A 22,977-nucleotide genomic window follows, 5' to 3' on the forward strand; every position below is an offset into this window, starting at 1 on the left:
ATTTTATTTTCCTGTTTATTTGGGGATGTAGTGTCCTCTAACACAGAGACCAAATACACCCAGGAACAACTGAAACTCCTTGTTTTGTCCACACTGAGAGATAATAATCCCTCTTTCCCCCTCCTTTTTTCTTTATTTTCTAATATTTACATATTTTGATAATATATATATTTATACTTGTTTAGAATTTTTTTTAATTTCTTAATTTTATTCTTTTGTTTCTTTTTGGCTTTGATTTTCAATGGTAACATCTGACCACCCTGGATTTTGCTAGGATGCAGCTGCTTTGGGTTGTGGTTGGTATTTTGTACTCTGTCCATTTGTTCAATCATCCATTAACAGAATGACTAGGAGGAACTCTCAATAAAGAAAAGAACCAGAGACAATGTCCTCTGCCACAGAACTAATAGATATAGATATAAGCAAGATATCAAAGGCAGACTTCAGGATAGCAATCATGAAACCAATAGCTAGGCTTGAAAAAGGCATTATTGACAATAGAGAATCTCTAAGGGCAGAAATGAGATCTAATCAGGCTGAACTCAAAAATGCTTTGAATGAAATGCAATCTAAATGGAATATTCTAATAGCCAGGGTAAATGAGACAGAAGAATGAATTAGTGAGCTAGAAAATAAGCTGATAGAAAGGAGGAAAGTGAAGAAGAGAGGGATAGGCAGCTAGTGGCACATGAGATTAGACTTACAGAGATCAACAATGCCATGAAACACTCCAATGTCAGAATTATTGGGATCCCTGAGGGGGTGGAGGGAAAGAGAGGATTAGAAGGTATATTTGAGCAACTCTATAGCTGAGAACTTCCCTAATTTGGGGAAAGAAACAAAATTTCAAGTCCAAGAAGCAGAGAGGACCCTTCCCAAAATGAATAAAAATAGATCGACACATATACTAGTGAAGTATCTACTAGTATATATATACAACATATACTAGTGAAGCTTGCAAATCTTAGAACCAAGAAAGCTATCCTTAGAGCAGCTAGGGGAAAGAGACTCCTTGTGTACAGAGAGAGGTACATCAGGATAAGATCAGACCTGTCCACAGAGACCTGGCAAACCAGAAAGGGCTATCAGGACATAGAGTATTAAATGAAAAGAACATGCAGCCAATAATACTTTACTGACAGCAAGACTGTCATTCAGAGCAGATGGAGAGATAAAGAGCTTCCAGAACAGGCAGAAACAGAAAGAATAGTGACTACCAAGCCAGCCCCACAAGAAATATTGAAGGAGATTTTGTAAACCGAGAGAAACCCCAAGAGTCACAAAGCCCAGAAAAACAAAAACAAAACAAAACAAAAAACAGAAAACCTACAGAAACTGTGACCCTATAGGCAATAAAATGACACTAAATTCATATCTTTCAATAGTTACTCTCAATGTGAGTGGACTGAATGCTCACATCAAGGGACACAGAGTGTCTGGTTGGATAAAAAATATGACCTATCCGTATGCTGTCTATAAGAGACTCATTTTGAACTGAAAGACACATCCAGATTGAAGGTAAAGGGATGGAAAACCATGTACCATGCCAATGGACCTCAAAAGAAAGCTGGGGTAAAAATTCTTGTATCAGACAAATTAGAGTTTAAACCAAAGACTATAGTAAGAGGTGAGGAGGGCCATCGTATCATACCTAAAGGGTCTATCAAACAAGAAGAGATAACAATTGTAAATATCTACACCCCCAACATGGGAGCAGCCAATTATATAATCCAGTTAATAAACAAAATAAACATATAGATAGAAATACATTAATAGTAGTAGACCTCAAACTCCACCAACAGCAATGGACAGATCATCTAATCAGAAGGTCAACAAAGAAACAAGAGCTTTGGACCAGATGGACTTTGTAGATATACACATAACATTCCATCCTAAAACAACAGAATATTCATTCTTCTTGAATGCACATGGAACTTTCTTCAGAATAGACCACATAGTGGGTTACAAATGAGGTCTTAATGGATACCAAAAGATTGAGATTATCCCCTGCATATTTTCAGAGCACAATGCTGTGAAACTGGAACTCAACCACAAGAAGAAATTTGGAAGAACTCAAATACTTGGAAGTTAAAGAGCATCTTGCTAAAGAATGATTAGCTTAACCAGGAAATTAAAGGAGAATTTAAATAATTCATGGAAACTGGGACACCTGGGTAGCTCAGTTGGTTAACGTCTGCCTTTGGCTCAGGTCATGATCCCAGGGTCCTGGGATCAAGCCCCACATTGGGCTCCCTGCTTGGCGGGGAGCCTACTTCTCCCTCTCCCTCTGATACTCCCTCTGCTTGTGCACGTGCTCTCTTTCTCTCTCTGTCACATAAATAAATAAAATATTTTTAAAAATTAAAAAAAAATTCATGGAAACTAATGAGAATGAAAACACATTAATCCAAAACCTATGGGATACTGCAAAGGCAGTCGTAACAGAGAAATACATAGCCATCCAAGCCTTTCTCAAAAAATTAGAAAAATCCCAAATGAACAAGCTAACCTTACACCTAAAAGATCTGGAGAAAGAACAGCAAATAAAGCCTAAACCAAGTAGGAGAAGAGAAATAATAAAAATTAGACAGGAATCAATGAAATAGAAGCCAGAAAACAGTAGAACAGATCAGCAAAACTAGAAGTTCATTCTTTGAAAGAATTAATAAGATCAATAAACTGCTGGCCAGAGTTGTTGAAAAGAAAATGGAAAGGACTCAAATTAATAAAATCATGAATGAAAGGCCAGAGGTCATGACTAACACCAAGGAAATAGAAACAAGTATTAGAAATTATTACCGGCATTTATATGCTAACAAATTAAGCAATCTAGAAGAAATGGATGCATTCCTGGAAACTTATAAACTACCAAGACTGAAACAGGCAGAAATAGACAATCTGAATAGACCTATAACCAGCAAGGAAATTGAAACAATAAACAAGAGTCCAGAATTCCCCTGGTTTTCCAGGGGAATTCTACCTAACATTTAAAGAAGAAATAATACCTATTCTATTGAAACTGTTCCAAAAAATAGAAATGGGAGGAAAACTTCCAAACTCATTCTATGAGGCCAGCATTACCTTGACCCCCAAGCCAGATAAAGACCTCATCAAAAAGGAGAATTACAGACCAATATCCCTGATGAATACCAGTGCCAAAATACTCAATAAGACCCTAGCCAATAAGATCCAACAGCACATTAAAGGATTAGTCACCATGACCAGGAGGGATTTATTCTTGGGTTTAACATCTGGAAATCAACCAATGTGATAGACCACATTAATAAAAGAAAAGACAAGAATCATATGATCCTCTCAATCAACACAGAGAAAGCATTTGACAAAATATAGCATCCCTTCCTGATTAAAACTCTTCAAAGTACAGGATTAGAGGGACCATACCTAATATCATAAAAGCCATCTGTGAAACACCCATCGTGAATATAATTCTCAATGGGGAAAAACTGAAAACTTTTCCCTTAAGGTCAGGAACATGACAGGGATTCCCACTCTCACCATTATTGTTCAAAATAATACTAGAAGTCCTAGCATCGGCAATCAGACAACAAAAAGAAATAAAAGGTATTCAAATTGGCAAAGAAGTCAAACTCTCTCTTTGCCAATGACCTTCTTGATGTGGAAAACCCAAAAGACTCTACTCCCAAATTATTAGAACTCATACAGCAATTCAGCAATGTGGCAGGATACAAAATCAATGCACAGAAATCAGTTGCATTTCTATACACTAACCATGTGACTGAAGAAAGAGAAATTAAGGAATGGATTCCATTTGCAATAGTACCAAAAACCATCAAATACCTTGGAATAAACCTAACCAAAGAGGTAAAGGATTTATACTCTAGAAACTACAGAACACTTACAAAGAAATTGAGGAAGGGGGCACCTGGGTGGCTCAGTGGGTTAAGCCTCTGTCTACAGCTCAGGTCATGACCTCAGGGTCCTGGGATCTAGTCCCGCATCGGGCTCTCTGCTCAGCAGGGAGCCTGCTTCCTCCTCTCTCTCTCTCTCTCTGCCTGCCTCTCTGCCTACTTGTGATCTCTCTCTGTCAAATAAATAAATAAAATCTTTAAAAAAAAAAGAAATTGAGGAAGACACAAAGAGATGGAAAAACATTCTATGCTCATGGATTGGAAGAATAAACATTATGAATATGTCTATGCTGCCCAGAGCAATCCACACTTTCAATGCAATCCCTTTCAATTGCCATTGACATTCTTCACAGAGGTGGAACAAATAATCCTAAAATTTGTATGGAATCAGAAAAGACCACAAATCACCAGGGGAATGCTGATAAAGAAAACTGAAGCTGGGGGCATCACAATGCTTGACTTCAAGCTATATTACAAAACAGTGACTATCAAGACAGCATGGTATTGGCACAAAATCAGACATACAAATCAATGGAACAGAATAGAGAGTCCAGAAATGGACCCTCAACTCTATGGCCAACTAATAATCTTCAACAAATCAGGAAAGAATAGCCAATGGAAAAAAGACAGTCTCTTCAATAAATAATCCTGGAGAAACTGGACAGCCACATTCAGAAGAATGAAATATTCTCTTACACCATACACAAAAATAAACTCAAAATGGATGAAAGACCTAAATGTAAGACAGGAATCCATCAAAATCCCAGAGGAGAACATAGTCAGGAACCTTTTTGACATCGGCCACAACAACTTCTTTTAAGTCACGTCTCTAAAGGCAAGGGAAACAAAAGCAAAAATGAACTTTTGGGACTTTATCAAGATAAAAAGCTTTTGCACAGCAAAGGAAACAGTCAACAAAACAAAGGCAATCCCCAGAATGGGAGAAGATATTTGCAAATGACATTTCAGATAAAGGGCTGATATCCAAGATCTATAAAGATCTTGGATATATTGATATCCAAGATCTTTATATCAAGATATAAAGAACTTATCAAACTCAATAACCCAAAAAGCAAATAATCCAGTCATGAAATGGGCAGAAAACATGAGCAAACACTTCTCCAAAGAAAACATTCAAATAGCTAACAGACACATGAAAAAATGTTCAACATCTCTAACCATCAGGGAAATACAAATCAAAACCACAATGAGATAAATGAGATACCACCTTATACCAGCTAGAATGGCCAAAATTAACAAGACAGGAAAAAGAAATTGTTGGCAGGGTTGTGGAGAAAGGGGACCCACTTTCATTGTTGATGGGACTACAACCTGGTACAACCATTCTAAAAAACAGTATGGAGCTTCCTCAAGACATTAAAAATAGAGCTACCCTATGATTCAGGAATTATACTACTAGACATTTACCCCCAAAATACAGATGTAGTAAAAAGAAGGGGCACATGCACCCCAATGTTCATAGGAGCAATGTCCACAACAGCCAAACTATGGAAGGAACCAAGATGTCCTTCAACAGAGGAATGGATAAAAAAGATGTGGTACATAAATAGAATGGAGTATTAGTCATCAGAAAGGATGAATACCCACCATTTGCTTCAACATGGATGGAATTGGAGGGGATTATTCTAAGAGAAATAAGTTAAGCAGAGAAAGATGATTATCATATGGTTTCTCTCATATGTAGAACATAAGGAATAGCATGCAGAACCACAGGGGAAGGGAGGGGAAACTGAATGGGAAGAAATCAGAGAAGGAGACAAACTATGAGGGATTGTGGATTCCAGGAAACAGAGGTTTACAGAAGGGAGGTGGGTGGGAGTCTGGGGTGACTAGATGATGGGTATTAAGGAGGGCGCATGTTGGGATGAGCATGGGGTTTTATACACAACTATTGAATCATTGGACACTACAACAAAAACTTATGATGTACCACATGCTGGCTAACCGAACATAATTAAAAAAACTAAAGGCAAAATTAATTAATTAATTAATTAAATACTTACCTGATCAGGAGAATCCAAGACAGGGGAATCTCTCTGTCATAAAGTCAGCTGATTTGAGACCTCACTTATATCTGCAAGGTCCCTGGCCAACAACATCTACATCAGTGTTTGAATACCTGGGGGAAGAGGTCCTTCATCCAATCTACCTTTCATGGAGCTCCCACCTGTCTCTTCAGGGCCCGTTCATCCCCACTGATATTAATGAGCCAACTCTAGGACATCTGTCCTGCCTGATCTCTGCCCTGTAGAGGAAAGTACCCTCAAATTTCTAGTGATGCCCTAACACTTTGCTGATGACTTTCAGGAATGGTGAGTCTTCGGGATCCTCTTGTGGAATGTAATCATCTGGTGGGTCTTCTTTCTACACATAATACCTGCATTCTGCATGTCTACTTCCTTCAGCTTCTTTATCCCAAGTTTTACTGTCTCTTTATTAGGGCAACTAAGTCATGTCTACCTTGTGGAGAGTTGGACACCACTTTCCCCGTCTACATAGAGCCACCCCAATGGTGATATTGCCCCATGTCCTGGGCTCCTGGATAAACCCACATCCTGAAAAGTGCTCCTAGTCAATGCATTTTCCCTTCTCCATCCTGATATTCTGGCCCCTTGATCAAACACCCTCAGAATCCAATCCCAGAGCTACTGTTCATGCTCCTTCACATGATGCTAGGTAGTTCTCACAAAGCTACTGAGTAGATACCACTTGCATCTGCACCATCTTCCAGCACAGGAAATGTTAACCATTACTAGAGAAGGGCGAGACTCCTTCATGTGTCCAGAGTGTGCTGAAGGGCATCCACTGGGAGGAACTTGATCATGTCTGCAGGATCTTGGGTTTTCCCCACAGGGGCACTGACTGTGAGGAATGTGTTAGGAGAAACCCTTGTGAGAAGACATGGCAAAGGAGCCAGAAAGGCTGGAAGAACAGCAAATCTTGATGCAAGTCTGAATCCGAGGGAAGGAGAGAGAAGGAAGTTTGGCTGGAAGCATCCTAGACCCAGTGCAGTCAGGCAAGTTCATCAGGGTATCAGGAAGCCCTGGAGCCTCAGTCAGCCTGCAGAGAAGAAAGAGTTCTGCCTCAGTTTCTGTGCTGTTCTCAAGGACAGGCTGGAGGAATTTTAGAGGAAGTGCATTCTAAGAGCGCACATGGCATCAGATTTGAGAGCACACAGCCAGGGCCAGGGATCAGTTACATACCCTCAAGCCAAGGGTCAGGGATGTGTCTTCTCACAGCCACCACTATAATCCACTTGAGAACAAACATTGGTGAAGAAAAAGAGAACGGGGTGGGGGGCACTTGGGTGGCTCAGTGGGTTAAAGCCCCTGCCTTCGGCTCAGGTCATGATCTCAGGGTCCTGGGATCAAGCCCCGCATCAGGCTCTCTGCTCAGCGGGGAGCCTGCTTCCTACTCTCTCTCTCTGTCTGCCTCTCTGGCTATTTGTAATCTCTGTCTGTCAAATAAATAAATAAAGTCTTAAAAAAAAAAAGAAAAAGAGAACAGGGGAAGAATTGCTGGATAAGTACTTGTAATCAGACAAAAAGGGATGTAGTCTAGGGCAGCACCAGAGGGAGTGGCTCTGGCTGGCAACAGTATGGATGGCACCTGTGCTAAAGGACTGCAAGGCCCATCACATGGGGACAGATGCCAGGACCTGAGTAGATGGTAGAAGAAATCTGTACAATTGTCCTCTAATATGTTCAGTACACAAGCAGATGGCAAACCTGCTAGACAAGGACGTTAAGGCAACAGTCTTACTGATGTTCCAGCTGAAGTCAGATGATGGTTGACTAGGAGCCTCCCAATACTGTTCTCTCTAGAAAAACAATAAACACACACACACAAAAAAACAAAAGATAAAAATATCAATCTATCAATTAATCAGGTACAATCCTTGTTTCTGTAAAAACATCAATAAAAACAATAAACTGCATAATTGATGACAATGTCTCTGGGAAAGCTCTGGACTACCCTGAGGAAACAGCAGAATGCTTTAGAGTACAAAACCCAAGGATGGCTACATAGAAAAGTGCAGGAAACATTTTACTCATGTCACCCCATCCTTCAGTCTGGAGCAGATCAGCACAAGGAAGATGCCCTCAGAGGGATGATTTCACCTGCAGGAAAAAGAGAACAGGAGGACTCCTGCCATCTTGCTCACCTGTGGAATCTGCATCCTTTGCCACCAAGGATCCCCACAGACAGTCTCCACTAATGCTGAGCCCCCTGATGGAGCTGTCCAGAGTCCTGCCACTTCATCTCCTTCCCAGCACTGGAGCTCTCACTGTGGTGAGACCTGCCCCCAGTGGCCCAAGTCCCTGCTGTGCTCCACTCTCCAGGATTAGGATCCCACAGAACCTCACCATCTACAAAGGGCTGGAGATGCAGCTGCACTGTGCTCCACCCCTTGTTTCACATTTGGAGATTTGAGCAAATGATACTAGGGCCATGCAACTACTGTTCTACACCCCTCTCACTGAGTCCTGATGGGGGCTTTGATCCACCATCATATAGGCAGTTTTGTCACTCTGTGCACCACCTCAGGAATCCTAAATTGAGGCTTTGACCCACCATCCCTGGGGTCATGTTGCTGAGTTTGTGTAAAGAACTTAATGGACTGAGGAATGAGGGGTTACTACATAACTTCCTTATTTTTGTATATTTTTGAATATCTATTGAATTATCTTGTATGTGCATGAATAATGTTTCTAAAAATAAAGTACTTTAAAATAGCAAATAACTGACATATCATCCTCAGAATGATCAGGTTCTGATCTTCTCTTTTAGGACCAATCATCTTTTCACTGAACTATTTTACCTTCAAATTTCCATTTCCGAAGCATGTGGGCTGGATTGTATGGACAAATTCTCCCACTGAAATAGCTTGAAATGTCATGTAACTTGGAAAAACCATAATCTAGAAAGCACTAAAGCTCACAAGACAGTAATAAATGAGTTAATGAGCACACCGCAGAAAGAAGGGGAAGACCCTACTTGGCCCCCCAGAGAGCAGGGTCCTGAAACATGGAGCAAAGGCTCTGTGAGTCCCCTGCACAGAGTGCAGACAGGCAGGCCCAGACCTTTTAGCTCTGTGCCCTGAGCTGATCTTTCTTACCATCTCTTTCCCTTTTAAAGTGTAAATAAAACATTTACATTCTGATTCTGATGTGTATGTATGATGAACAATACAAAGGGTCATATATATTCACTGTAGAAAAATGATAAAATGATAAGATGATAAATTATAAGATAAAAAGGATGGTAGTCTTCACACCTGAGCTATTTGTTGCATTTGGTTCTAGTCTCTTATATGTCCTCCTGATGCTGGAAGTCTGTCTCTATAAAGTGAAGAGCACAGAGCTCAAGGGGTTCTAGGCCTGCTCTACCTGGATGCCATTTCCCTAGTCATTTCATTCTCACTCAGAAAAGAAAGACTCAGGTGAGAACTGCACACTCTCCCCACCCCTCACCCCACCTCTGCACCTGTGTCCTCACCTTCTAAGCAGTGATGGGGGAAAGGTCTTCCTGTCTTAGGCTCCCCCTCCATGTGGGCACACATGGCCCCTCACTCACCTGTATCATGCACTTCCCCCTCTTTTCTGGCTCAGCCATTCCTCCTAGAAACATGTGGGGATGACTCCCATTCAGCAACAGGAAACAAAATTAAATAAATCAAAACAAAATCATCCTATAAAAAACCAGCATTTGCTCCCATGGGTCCTCCAACTCCTGCCCCATCTCTATGGCTTCTGTGCAGAACTCGTCCTGACCCATCATCTCACCCACCATGTTGTCTTTGTAGCAAATGGATAGAGGCACAGAGTTTTACAGTCCTTGATATTAAGACAGATGTCCCCAAGCTTCCATGTCCCTATTTCCTGAATCTCAGAGACCATCTGCATTAGTTCTTCTAGCTGATTCTCTGATTACTGCTTCTATGCCTCTAAATAGCCTGCTTCTCAAACTCCTTCTCTGGTCTTCAGGTTTATGTGTCATCTTGACTGAATTGGCGCCTCTTTCACACTCTCTCATCTGCCCCATATAATTATTTGATAATTTTGATGAGCTCAATGTGCAGTGTTTGCATGATTATGATCATGAAATGCTAGTCACAACTGAGCCTTTCATAGACTATGATTATGATTTCTTTCCTGAATCAACTTTATATTTTCCCTGGAGTAAATAACTATCTTCTACCATCATTTGCTCAGTTTCTACTGTGCTCCTTTAAATCCTTCCCCCACCCCATCCTATTGGGTAAATCCTCATGGACATATTTGAGCCAATCCAATCTTCTCCCATCTTCGTGTCTGTGCAGCCGCCTGGCCTGCAGTCTTCAGTCCTGCCCCATAGGGAGGGGATGCCTAAACCCCTGGCATAGGGTTGACACCCAGACCCCCTGAAGCACCTACCAGGGGCACTTGGCCTCTCTCCCGCTGGCTCCCTGTTGCTGGGATCCCACATGCTCCCCTTGTTTAGTTTTCTCCATCTTTTGTCCCTTGTTCCCTACTGGTGTCCCATTGAAGGAAACATGGAAAGTAGAACAGAAACTCTCACATCTGAGGAGACTTTAGGCTGCCCTCACCCTGAGTCACATGGTGACGTGACAGAGACTTTGTGCTGGACAGAGTTGTCCTCAGGATTTGGGGGCCTTGTCTCGTGTCTTCCAGCCCATAGGCCTGTGTTGTCTCTTGGAGTCTTCAGGGTGTTTGCCCTTCCATCCTCATTGTGACATTTCACTGTGATGTGTCCTGGTGTGGGTCTCCTCTCCTCTAGGTAAGAATTTGGGTAGGTCTTTCCCTGTGAAATTGAAGAAATATTCCTGAAATTGTTTTTCATCATTTCATATCTCCATTCTTTATAAAACAATTATTATTAACTTGTTGGAATCACTTGATTAAGAAACAAAGAGGTCTTCTCTCCTGCTGCCATCACCCTCCTGATTGTATGACTTTGGGGAAGGACAACTCTAATCATCCAGTGTATCCATTCAATTATTCATTTCTATGGTCATATTATTATTTCCCCACAGCTCTCTCCTGCTCTATGATCGTACAGCACTGTGTGGAGTTGTGTTTTTGCTTCATATCCATATGCCTGGTGCATCCTGTAGATGAGACTGCAGCTAGTGGTAGGGGACCTGCTAGGTATCCTGGATTCTGCTTTCATGATATCATGACTTTTCTCCACACAGCACTCATCTCAGGAGCGATTTACATTGCCTTCTGTCATTTTTGCTCCATGCTCATCTCCCACATGACTCTGCCAGTGTCCTGTGACCAGGGTGTCACTCTTGCTCTGTGCTGTAGCTCCAGAGGCCAGCTGATCCTAAGCTCCTGGAGGCCTTGAGATGACGGACTTTAGTGTGATTTGAACAGCTGAGTCATATTGCTTGTTAATGTCCTCCTAGGCTCTGAGTCCAGCATCCTCCCATCGCAGAACATTCTGGAACATTGGAACAGCTTGCTCGCATGGAGTGCACATCAAACCCCTTCCTGAAGGACAGCTAACAATAAAAGACAAGTCAACAAGGCCTCTGAGAGCAAACTTTCTGGGCTGAACCCTGGCTCTACCACTTCCTTCTCTCCAAGTCTTACCTTGCCTGTCTGTACAAAGGGATCCCCTATGGGGTGCCTCATGAGTTTTATTTCATGATGAAGTTTGACACTCTGTGTAAAACACATGATGATAATCCCCAAGACATGTTAAGTGTTCCACTATTTATACTCACAATTTATCATATTGATTATAATACTTACATAACTTTTATTCTTTGTTTTCATAAACCACAATTCAAGAAACATTCCTGAAAATATGCTTTCAAAAACATGTGTGATTAACTCCTTAGGATAATCTCCTAAAAGAATATGTATGTGTCACAATATAAGCACATTAAAATTATGGAGATATTTTTCAAAAACACCCATTAAAAACTATATACCAGTGTTCATTCCCATCAACATTTACTTATTTTTTATTAAGATTTATTTATTTATTTGAGAGAGAGTATGAGTGGGTGGAGGGGCAGACAGAGAGAATCTCAAACAGACTCCCTGCTGAGTGCAGAGCCCTACTCAGGGCTGGATCTCATGACCCAAATGATCATGACCTAAGTCAGAATCACACGTGAGTCTGTTAACTGGCTGAGCCATCTAGGCGACCCTCCCATCAACTTTAGGATGGTGTGTTCTCCTGACCCTTCTATGGGGCACTCTCATCAGTTACTTTCATCTGTGTCAAGTTCATATATTCTAAGTTCTATTCCCATTTCTTAGTGCACATTCTCATTTTTGTTTTTGTTTACTTATTACAATATACTTGTTTGATATTTCGTTTCTTCCTTTCCAAATTGTTTTGTAATTATTTAATTCCTTTTTCTTTCATTTTCTCTCTTATAACGTGAGCACAGTTGACCCATAATGTTCCATTCCTTTCAGGTGTACAACCTAGTGATCTGCCATATAATCCAACAATTCCATTCTTGGGTATTTACCCAAAGTTACTGAAAACACCAATTCTATAATTATGTTTTGAATAGGTTGTACCTATTTTAAAATATGGAATTGAAGAGAGAAGAGCCAGCAGCCCCCAATATCAGAAGCTGGTCTGACACTGACAGTTGGACTCAGTGGTCAGAAGCTGGCAAATGTCCACCACTTGGCCATATTCCTCTCCTGTGGGACATGAGTCAGTCACCTCACAAAACATCAGCATCAGAACAAGGACACTCTGAAACCACAACTTCACTTTGTGTCATTACAGACAAAACAAGGCACTAAACAACCCACAGAATAACACACAACTCCCTGTGTCAGCCAATGTGAGCAATCGCTGCTTCTTTACCATGACTGCTCTCTCCTGACTCTGGTCTGGCCTGCCTGGAGAGGGGACTCACCAAGATGCTCAGCCATAGGATTTGCGTACATGTCCTGACAACATGCAGTTGGGAGTGGACCCCACATCCATGGATCCTCTCCAAAACTCCCATCCAAAGCCCATGTCCCATAGGTTCTAACACCTTCATATTAAGATGTCCCACGGCCCCCAAAAGGGTGTGTTTTCTCTCACTGCAATAGGTAATAGATCCAACTTGAATGCTCACAGGTCCTCCTGGTGGTCTTGGGCCCAACAATATTGAACCTTGTTACCCTTTTGTCTGTGAATATTGTTTTTCTGTTTTTTACTTTGATCATGCACATGTGTTTGTATCTTTGTGAGTGTGTGGATCACATGCTGAAATTTCATGTACTTCTTTATGGGTTTTCATCATTAGACCATGTTTAGAGAATTCTTCATCCCAGACTTGTAAACATTTCATGTATATTTTCCCCTCAGTGGAAATGAAGAGCAGAGGGTTTTGAAGGAGAAGGGAAATGTAGAGAATTGTCTGAATTTGGGTAAAAGTATGGGGAGGAGAACACATAAAGTTTCTAAGGTGGTGGAATCTAAGATGTCCATCTTCTGCTTTGTGACTTTTATAAGTACGTACAGAGCCTACGAGGTATCTGTTATATGTGTGTTCAGTAAATCCTCTCACTTGGGCCCAGTGAAGACTTATGTGCCTGCTTAGGTTTACCAGCTAAATGCAAACAACACCAAGAAGACAGCCAAAGTAATAGAGACATCAGTTAGCTCCAGTAATGGGCTTTTTTCAACACTTATATGACCTTATGTTTTGGTTAATGTCTGTACACTTTAGCTGTTATAATGCAAGTTAATTAAACTTTCATGCTGTATCTTAAGGATATGTCTCAGACCAACATAGACAACTTCATAACTTCCATTTAAAGGCAAATTTAATACACATACACCTATGAGTCACGTAGTATCTTCTTTGAGGAGGATCCTGACAATTAAGAGTGTTCTAGGTACATCCTGTCTGAATAGTAGCTATGAGCCACCTATGGCTACTTAAATTCCTACTAATTTAAAACAATTAAAAATGCAACTGCTCAGCACACCAGCCCCATTTCAAGTTTCACCTGCATCTCAGGAACCACATGCATCTAATGGCCACCATACTGTACAGCGCGGATACAGAATAATTGCTTCCGCACAGACTGTAGTATTGGGTGGTACTACTCTCCATACTTTGTGAGTTTCAAGTCAGATGCATGAGACACATGTAAAGTGAAAAGACCAACATGATTTCTTTTACAGATGACATCAGATTTCTGTCTGGGATTTGAATACATATGAAGCTGATATGTCACAAAATCAAAGACGGTTATGCCTGGGTCTGGGGCCTTCAGGGGAAAACTGTTTCCAGTTACAAAAGGGAAATCCCTGTCCCTCCACCTCCCTTCCCAGACTGGGGACCCTCTCTGCCAGCACATTTCCAGGAGGTGAGGTCTCTTCTAGATGCACTCAGGGGCTAAAGTCAGAGCTGAGTTTTCAGAGGCAGGAAGTGCATCTCAGGGAAAAGGATTCTGCTGAGTGAGGAGGAGGCCAGGGCAGGACCAGAGGGAGACTCTCCCAGGGTTATTCAGAGCAGCCGTTCTCAAAGTGTGGTCTGGGGAACACCTGAGGTCACTGAGGCCCTTGCACAGAATCCACAAGGTTAAAACTGTTATAACATCACTTAGACATTTTCACCATGTTGACACTCACACTGAGGTAAAACTTAACAAGAATGGAGGTGATGAGTCCACAAGGCAATTGTTATTCTTCACCATTAGTTGCTTTCATAAAAAAACAAAAACACTCTTTCGGCCATCTTTCTGTTCCACCTTAACAGTCACATGAATATCTTGGCGGATGCTCTCAAGAGCAGTCACTATGCCTAGAAGAGAGGCAAAAGTCAAGTCTTATTAGTCCATGCTCCAAAGTCATTGCCCAGTTTCTAACTGTGATGACAAAGCATGGTTTTGTTTTTTGTTTCTTTTTTTTTTTTTTTTTCTGGTGCTTCCAACCATTTACTCATTTCTGTACCCAATACATACAGTGCACTGACCTATGTGGGACCTCCTAGGATCCCCTGCAAAGCCATGGAAAGCACAAGACACACAGAAGGGAGATCCCTGAGCCCCAAAGAAAGGCATGAAACCCCACAGAGCTCTTCCCAGAAAATCTTCAACCTGACTGTGCCTTTCCAGAACAGTTTAGAGGGATACTGTAATTGGGCTGATGGCACCATAAATCTCAACTTCTCTCTATGTAACATATTTCACTTTTCCAGGTTAAAAGACAGTTAAGTGATGAGGAACTAGAAACACCAAGGTCTCAAAGTCTCCATTAGGGGTGAAGACATGGGGCAGCAGGTAGCTGTGAGGACAGATCCACAGCCCATTGGGAGGAGGTTGCTGGGCCGTAGCTTAAAGCCTGGGGGAGGCACCTGGTGCTCACCAACCCAAAAGATGAAGCACGGTTACATTGGGAATTTGAAATCACTAATGATCACCGAGACGGAAACCCTGTTGGGAACCTCAAGGCCAAGTTAAACACGTGTGGAGCAGTCAGCCCCAGATTTGATGTACAGCTGAAAGATCTACCAAAATGGCAGAAAAATCTGTTCCCTTCCCTCCAGTTTGGTTTCATTGTCCTGACAACCTCAGCTGGCATCATGGACCATGAAGAAGCAAGATGAAAACACACACAAGTGAAAATCCAGAGACTCTTTTTCTAGGGATGTAATACATACATGCAAATAAAATGACTCAGTGGAAAACAAAAAGAAGCTAACATCACATTAAACATCCCAGTTGAATCATCAAAAATTATTATCTTTACTAAATTATTCTCAAATCCATTTTTAAACATGTCTTACATGATATGTGAGATGGACAGTAGCACTTCTGCCACATCCCTAAGCTCCAAGGTAAATAATTCGTATGAAATTTGTATGAACTTAACTGATTAAGTGGTTTCATTTTTTTTTTCTCTACACAATGTCATTTTTACCTGAAGGAATGGATGACATAGAAACTTGTATTATTTAGACTGGGCAATTTGACAGGCAGTTTCTGGAAAATGAACAGGAATGTATCCATTCATGAATCAACTCACACACGACAGCTGAGAATACTTGTTGCCTTGATCAAATGTAAGCTCTCAATTTTGGAAAACCTGTGATCCACCAACAAACCTAACAGGTTCTCACTACTGACAAATTTTTCTGTTGGGATTTGTGGTAATATTAAAACAAATGTGACTTTCCAATAATTCTTTTCAGTTTCAACACTGAAACACCTTTAAGATTTTAGTGAAACAACACATTACTTAAAAAAAAATTCATGCATTAGTACAAGATCCATTCAGTGCACAAGATGGACCTGTGGAGTTTAATGTAAAAGAAAAGGAAATAGCCAATGATACTGTTTAGGTGCCACTTCACCAATAACCTTAGAGAAAGTACAACTTGTGTAGTGTGAATATAGTATCAAAGCTGAATATCTGAAAAGGTTATGAGACCTACTGTCTTCCATATCTGTGCAAGGCTGTAAATGTTTTTCATATACTTCACCCAAAACAATGCAATAAATGCAGAAGCAAATCTGAACATCTAGTGGTTCAGGTAGTTAAGAAAAAGATTTGCAAAAATGCAAAGTATAACAAATCCAACTCTTCTCACTACTCTGTTGATTTTGGGGAACTAATTTTTCATAAAAACAGCGATGCTGTTTTCATACCATGGGTTATTAATATGATTCTAAACGAATTATTATTATTTTTTTTTTTTTTCACTTTCTTAGAGATACAGAGTGAGCAGAGAGGGGCTGAGGGAGGAGAGAGAGAATCTTAAGCGGGCTCCAAGTTCAGCCCTGAGACGGAGGTGCGGCTTGATCTCACCACCTGAAATCAGGAGTTGCTGGCTTAGCTGACTGAACCACCCATGCACCCTGATAAATTTTTTAAAACAGCCTTTTCCCTACTATGATCAATATTGATAGCTATAACCTACATTCACAAAATTATCGTTGGGGTCCTCAGTAATCTGTGAGACTGTAAAGATAACCTCCTAACAAAATGTTTCAGAATCACTGACACAGCTCCTGGGCCATGATTCAAGGAGACAATGTGACAGAGAGCACCCCGAGCAGTAGGTGAGGGGTCGATGTAAAGGCCGAGGTCACTGTACCTGCCTCTCAAGGTCTCAGGCCCTAGCACCCTGTGTGGGGCCTGGAAGCCCAATGCTGGGGAGTCCCCTTCTCCGCGGGTTTCACTTCTCCCTCTCACAACCTGTGTCACCTCCTCCTGCCTGGATACTCGTGATGCGGTCCCAGTTCTCACTCCCATTGGGTGTCGGGTTTCCGTTGAAGCCAGTCAGCGGAACACGGGTTCCGGGTTCTGAAGTCCTCCCCAGACCCGCGGGGACCCAGTTGCTCCTCAGACCCTGAGGGTCTGGACCATGGGGTCCCCAGTCCTCCTCCTGCTCCTGTCGGGGGCGCTGGCCGTGACCGAGACCTGGGCGGGTGAGTGCGGGGCGGGAAGAAAGGGCTCTGCGGGACCCGAGCGAGGGGACGCCCGGGCGGGGACGCAGAACCCTTGAGGAAGGCGCCTCTCCGCCGCCGCCGTCCCCGCCCCAGACCCCAGACGCCCCCGGGCCCCACCCCTGCCTGTCCTCCCCCGTCCCTCCCCGCCTCCGCCCTGCTCTCCCCGACTCGGTGCCCCCTTCCCCTACCCTCCCGGCCGCCTCCTCCTGGGCCCCGGGCCCCGCACCGGGAGGAGTGTCCGACGGGGTCTCAGCCCCTCCGCGCCCGCAGGCTCCCACTCCCTGAGGTATTTCGACACCGCGGTGTCCCGGCCCGGCCGCGGGGAGCCCCGCTTCATCTCCGTGGGCTACGTGGACGACACGCAGTTCGTGCGGTTCGACAGCGACTCTGCCAGTCGGAGGATGGAGCCGCGGGCGCCGTGGATGGAGCAGGAGGGGCCGGAGTATTGGGACCGGCAGACCCGGAACCTCAAGGACACCGCACAGAGTTTCCGAGTGAACCTGAACACCCTGCGGGGCTACTACAACCAGAGCGAGGCCGGTGAGCGACAGGGCCGGGTCCAGGACACGACCCCCATCCCCACGTTCCTCCCAGGGCCTATCCAGGTGTCGGCGTCCGAGCGCCACCCTGAGGCTGCGGGACCCACCAGTACCCCTAACCGGGAACAACCGCGGGAACTTTCAGGCTGTTTTATTTTCTCTTTCGACTTAACCCCCTGCCTGTCGGGGCGGGGCCAGGGTCTCACACCATCCAGAGCATGTACGGCTGTGACGTGGGGCCCGACGGGCGCCTCCTCCGCGGGTACAGTCAGTTCGCCTACGACGGCGCGGATTACCTCGCCCTGAACGAGGACCTGCGCTCCTGGACCGTGGCGGACACGGCCGCGCAGATCTCCCGGCGCAAGTGGGAGGCGGCCGGTGAGGCGGAGCATGAGAAGGACTACCTGGAGGTCACGTGCGTGGAGTGGCTCCGCAGATACCTGGAGAACGGGAAGGAGACGCTGCTGCGCGTAGGTACTAGGGGCCACGGGGCCTCCCTGATCTCCCCTCCCCTGGGGCTGGCTTCCTACCAGGAAGGGAAAATGGACTCAGTGGCCGAACACCGACCTCCCACGGGTGGAGAGAGGGAGATCCGCCTGGGTGTTCATGTTCCTACTAGAGAGTGACTCAGCCAGAGGGCCGCTTTTCTCTAAAGGACAATGGAGGAATCCAGTCTCTCCAGGGAGACAGGTAGAGACCATCCCTGCAATAACCCATCAGCGGTTCTCTTTGATCCTGGCAGCCACCCTGGGAACCATGGCTTAACATCTTAAGGCCTTTTTCTCCAGGGAGAACATCTTTGGAGGTCTGACTGTGTGTTTTGAGTCATTCACCCCCCGCCACATTCAGGACCATTAGTGTGCTCTCCCCCTTAAACCCACACCCTCCTATCCTGGACTCTCTCCCTGATTCTAGAACTTCCCAGGATTAGAAGATCCCGAGGGCTGGGTTAGTGACTGGATTTTGTGCTGCTTCCATCCGAACCAAAACCCAGTCTATCTCAAGATGGTCACGTGAATGCCGTTTCAGTGGCCTATAAAGGTAAACCCAAGTGTGGATTCTCTGATTCTCTTCCTCAGAACCGCCCAGCACACAGGTGACCCACCACCCCATCTCTGACCGTGCTGTCATGCTGAGGTGCTGGGCCCTGGACTTCTACCCTGCGGAGATCACCCTGACCTGGCAGCGAGATGGAGAGGACCTAACCCAGGACACAGAGCTTGTGGAGACCAGGCCTGCAGGAGATGGAACCTTCCAGAAGTGGGCAGCTGTGGTGGTGCCTTCTGGAGAGGAGCAGACATACACATGCCGTGTGCAGCATGAGGGGCTACCCAAGCCTGTCACCTTGAGATGGAGTAAGGAGGGTTTTGGGTAGAGCCTCTTCTCAGGGAAAGCAGAAGGCCTTCTGGAGAACTTCAGCAGGGCCAGGACACTTAACTGAACTCTGGACCCCTCACCTTTCCTCCATTTCCAGAGCCACCTCCTCCTACCAACCCCATCACGTGGATCATTGCTGGTCTGGGTCTCCTGGGTCTCCTCATGGTCACTGCAGTGATTGGAGCTGTGATCTGGTGGAAAAAGTGCTCAGGTAAGGAATGGAGTGGGAGGATCTCAGGTTTTTTGTCCTGCTGGGGGATTTCCTAGGTAGCAGACTGTCCTGCCTTGTTACTGGGAAGTACCACCCTCACAGATGAACTTGTCTGCTCTGGAACTGATCACGAACACTCACCCTGTAGTAAACACTTGGTGAAAATGAAGGACACATTTTCATCTTGTTAATTCTGGTGATGGGGACCTCATGCCCATCAGTCACAGGACAGAGAGGGAAGTCCCTGCTGAGGACAGAATGCCAGCAAGTCAGGTGACCCAGTGATTCCTCACCTCATTTTTCATCTTTTCTGTCATGTCCTGGGTGTTCAGTTATAATTCTGGAAGTTCATTTAGAACCGGGTCTAGGAGCTTCCTCTAGGATCTCATGGCCCAGCCCTGTCCCAGACCTCTGACATGATATTTTTTCCTCACAGGAGAAAAAGGACCAGGCTACTCTCATGCTGCACGTAAGTATGGAGGGGTGATCCCTGAGACCCTGGGATAGTGTAGCCAGGACCCCATGGGGAGCTCACACACCCCATAGCTCCTCCTTTAGTCTCCTCTCCTGTGGGCTCTGACCACGTCCTGTTTGTTCTCTTTTAGGTGATGATAGTGCCCTGGGCTCTGATGTGTCTCTCATGGCTGCTAAAGGTGAGACCCTGGAGACCCTGACATGGGAAAGGGTTGGAGCACCAGGGACACTTTGTGCATGAGGGGGGCTGCTGAGATGTCCCCACTTATAGGACTGACCTCAATTTGTACATTTTTTTTTTTTCATAGTGTGAGACCAGCTGCCTTGTGGGGACTAAGAGATGGAAGATTTCTTCACACCCCCACTTGGTGACATCAGCAACCCCTGACTTCTCTTTGTCCAGAAGATGTCAGAATGTGTCTGTGTTCCTTTGAGCATATGTGAGGACATGAGGAGATTTGCCCACCCTGCCCACCAGACCCCTCCCTATTCTGATTTTATTCTCCTTTCTGATGTGCTTTCCTGTTCGAGCAGAGGCAGGCTGGACCATCTCCATCCTTGTCTTTATTTCATGTTGGACTGAGTACAAATGACTTATTTCTGTATTGAAAATGAAAATCCAGACATGAGTTGTGTTTCCTAATTCTTCCATATGGGGTTGATTAGGTAATAAAAGAGGAGATTTGTAAAATTGAGACAGCAAATAAATGGAAGCACTGAAAACCTTCTAGAATCCATGCATTTACTGTGCTAAGTCTGTTGCGGGTGGGGTCAGAAGGCTGTGAGGACACGAGTGGGGTTGGGGCCTGTGCCCAGTGTGAGCTCAGTGACGTGCTCACTCCTCAGCTCAGTCATCTCTCTGCTCTGTGTTCTTTGCCCTTGTGTGGAAACTTGTATCACTAGGAGCTGTGATCACAGGGACTTGGATATCACCTGTCACTGGGACCTTGTGCAAGAGCTTTCTGTGACTGGGTCAGCCTCCCCTTGGCCCTGGGTTAGGTCATAGCCTCCATTCTGGAGTGGGCCTTTCTCATTGTTTCTCTTGAGCATCAGGCCGGCTCTTGCTCTTGTGTACAACTTCTTGCCCCATTCTCCCTGGGTGACCCTGTCAGTTATAGCAGCAGGTGTCTTTTGGGCTGTGTTCCCACAGGCCTAGGTTGTCCCCGGCACACAGGAGTCTCTGTAGTATGGAGAGATCAACTTTCAGATTCATCCATCTCTTCCCCACAATCTAGACCAGTTTTCTAGATTATTCTTAGGATTCTGGAGATAGAGGAGGAATCTGAATGTTTCTCAGCCTTAATAAACATCAGTTAGTTTCTCTCTTGAGCTGCTCTGCCCTCTCTCCCCTACCCTTAGTTCAGTGATCCTAGTGCTGGCTTGGAGCCAAGTTCATGGATTTATAAAGCAGAGTCTAATGTAGATCTCTTTGTTGTTGGAGAAAAGTACCCAAAAAGCCTGAGTACAGTGTTTCTGGAGAGAGAACTCTGTGTGCTGTGCTGTGCTGTGCAGGAGAGATGGTGTGGGGGGAGGGGCTGAGCAGAGGGAGGGAGGGAAGGACAGCCCTGTGAGGGGAGAGAGACAGCACTGATGGTGAGGTGGGTGCACGTGGGGTGGGAGCTGCCTCAGAACAGCTATGCCTGAGATTCATCTAGAAGATGGAGTCCTCTATCTGCTCATTCATTCACCTGATAATTGTGTGCCACATATAGGACATGCTACATTTACATCTGGGCAGCTGAGTGAGACTAAGAAGAAAGAAAATGTGCTGGTCTTATGGACAGTATGTTCTAGTGTAAGGGGCAGATTGTACACGACCATCGAACAATGTGGGGACTGGGACAGTGACCCCCCCCATGAAGTCAGGAATGCAAATATAGCTTTTGACTCCCTCAAAGCATAACTAATAGCCTACTGTTGCTAGAAGCCTCATTGATAATGTGAAGAGCCACTTAACACATGTTTATGTTACATGCAGAAAACAGTCTTCTAACAATGAATGAAGCTGCAAAAATTAGAAATCACAAAGAAGAGAAAATGCATGGATAGTACCTACTGTAAAAAAGTCTGCACACAGGTTAACATGCACCGTGCAACCAGTGTCATTCGGAGGTGAACTGTGTATTATGCAAGCGCAGTAATAAGGGAAGTGTTTAGGTTGGAAGTTGGCAGGCGCTGTGAGGAAGAAGACCCAGTTAGCACCTGTGCTGGGATGGGGACGATGGCTTTTTAACTCCAGGGATCAGGAGAGCCTCACTGAGAAGGTGACCTCATCATGGAAGTCTGAGGATATTAGAAGGCTTTTGAGTTTTCTTTGAGTGAGGAGTGGAGTTACCAGAATGAACAGATGAATGGGATTGACTTTCTAAGCAGCACCTGATTGCTGCTGTGAGAATCGAGAGGTGCAGGGTGAGTAACCAGTGGGAACAATGTAGGAAACCAGTGCTGTGACCCAGGAGGGGGATGTGGGATGTACATCTGGGGTGTGAGGAGGGAAGATATAGGAAATGGTTGGGTGTCGGATATTTACAGATGGACTTTGCAGCATTTCCTAACCACCAAATCTGGGTGGTGAGGAGGAGGAATCAAGGAGGGCATCCAGTATTTCAGACTGCAAGTAGAAATGGGGAGTGCTTTCCTTGGATATGGGGAAGATTCTGGAAGCAGGACATTGGGGGAAGCAGCATCACAGAAACCAGTTTGGGCATGTGGAATCTGAGATGTCCACTAGAAATGCACTGTGGTTGGCAGTTGGATACAGAGTGCAGGGGAGGAGAAATATCCGGATTAGAGAAATAGATTTGGGAGGAGACAGCCTATACATGATGATTAGAGCCTTTAGCAGAGATAAGGTCACCAGTGGGGCGAGGGCCATAGAAGAGAAAGAACAGGACCAAACCCTGGACTCCTCAGGGCTAAGCAGGCTGATCAGAGCACACACCCAGAGCGCACTGCACAGTCTAGTTCTGCGTCTAGAAGGCACAGAGACCAGGGAGGCTGAGGCTTCAGTGTGCACAGGAATTTCCTGG

General features: G+C 44.5%; 1 protein-coding gene and 1 long non-coding RNA gene across 3 annotated transcripts in view; one reads left to right on the plus strand and one right to left on the minus strand.

Moving 5' to 3' along the window:
* Positions 1 to 20,681, plus strand: part of LOC116860956 (DLA class I histocompatibility antigen, A9/A9 alpha chain-like) — a 93,087-nt gene extending 72,406 nt beyond the window's left edge. The window contains exons 1-8 of one of the 2 annotated variants that reach the window (XM_032847330.1): positions 17,171 to 17,326; positions 17,618 to 17,887; positions 18,085 to 18,360; positions 18,966 to 19,241; positions 19,361 to 19,474; positions 19,911 to 19,943; positions 20,080 to 20,127; positions 20,257 to 20,681. In XM_032847330.1, the coding sequence (XP_032703221.1) occupies positions 17,263 to 17,326; positions 17,618 to 17,887; positions 18,085 to 18,360; positions 18,966 to 19,241; positions 19,361 to 19,474; positions 19,911 to 19,943; positions 20,080 to 20,127; positions 20,257 to 20,261 (1,086 nt within the window). In that variant the 5' untranslated portion in view covers positions 17,171 to 17,262 and the 3' untranslated portion in view covers positions 20,262 to 20,681. Of the gene's footprint in view, positions 1 to 17,170; positions 17,327 to 17,617; positions 17,888 to 18,084; positions 18,361 to 18,965; positions 19,242 to 19,360; positions 19,475 to 19,910; positions 19,944 to 20,079; positions 20,128 to 20,256 lie in introns of those variants that run through there. The other variant, XM_032847331.1, reaches the window with a different exon arrangement.
* LOC116860962 lies at positions 8,755 to 10,589 on the minus strand. The gene is made up of 3 exons (XR_004381370.1): positions 10,501 to 10,589; positions 9,411 to 9,532; positions 8,755 to 8,842 (listed from the first exon to the last, which is right to left on the minus strand). It is a non-coding gene; the product is annotated as an uncharacterized LOC116860962 (long non-coding RNA).
* Positions 20,682 to 22,977: the final 2,296 nt, after the last annotated feature.

The sequence above is a fragment of the Lontra canadensis genome, unplaced genomic scaffold (genome assembly GCF_010015895.1).
Source record: "Lontra canadensis isolate GAN:19392208 unplaced genomic scaffold, GSC_riverotter_1.0 scaffold186, whole genome shotgun sequence".
NCBI lineage: Eukaryota > Metazoa > Chordata > Mammalia > Carnivora > Mustelidae > Lontra > Lontra canadensis.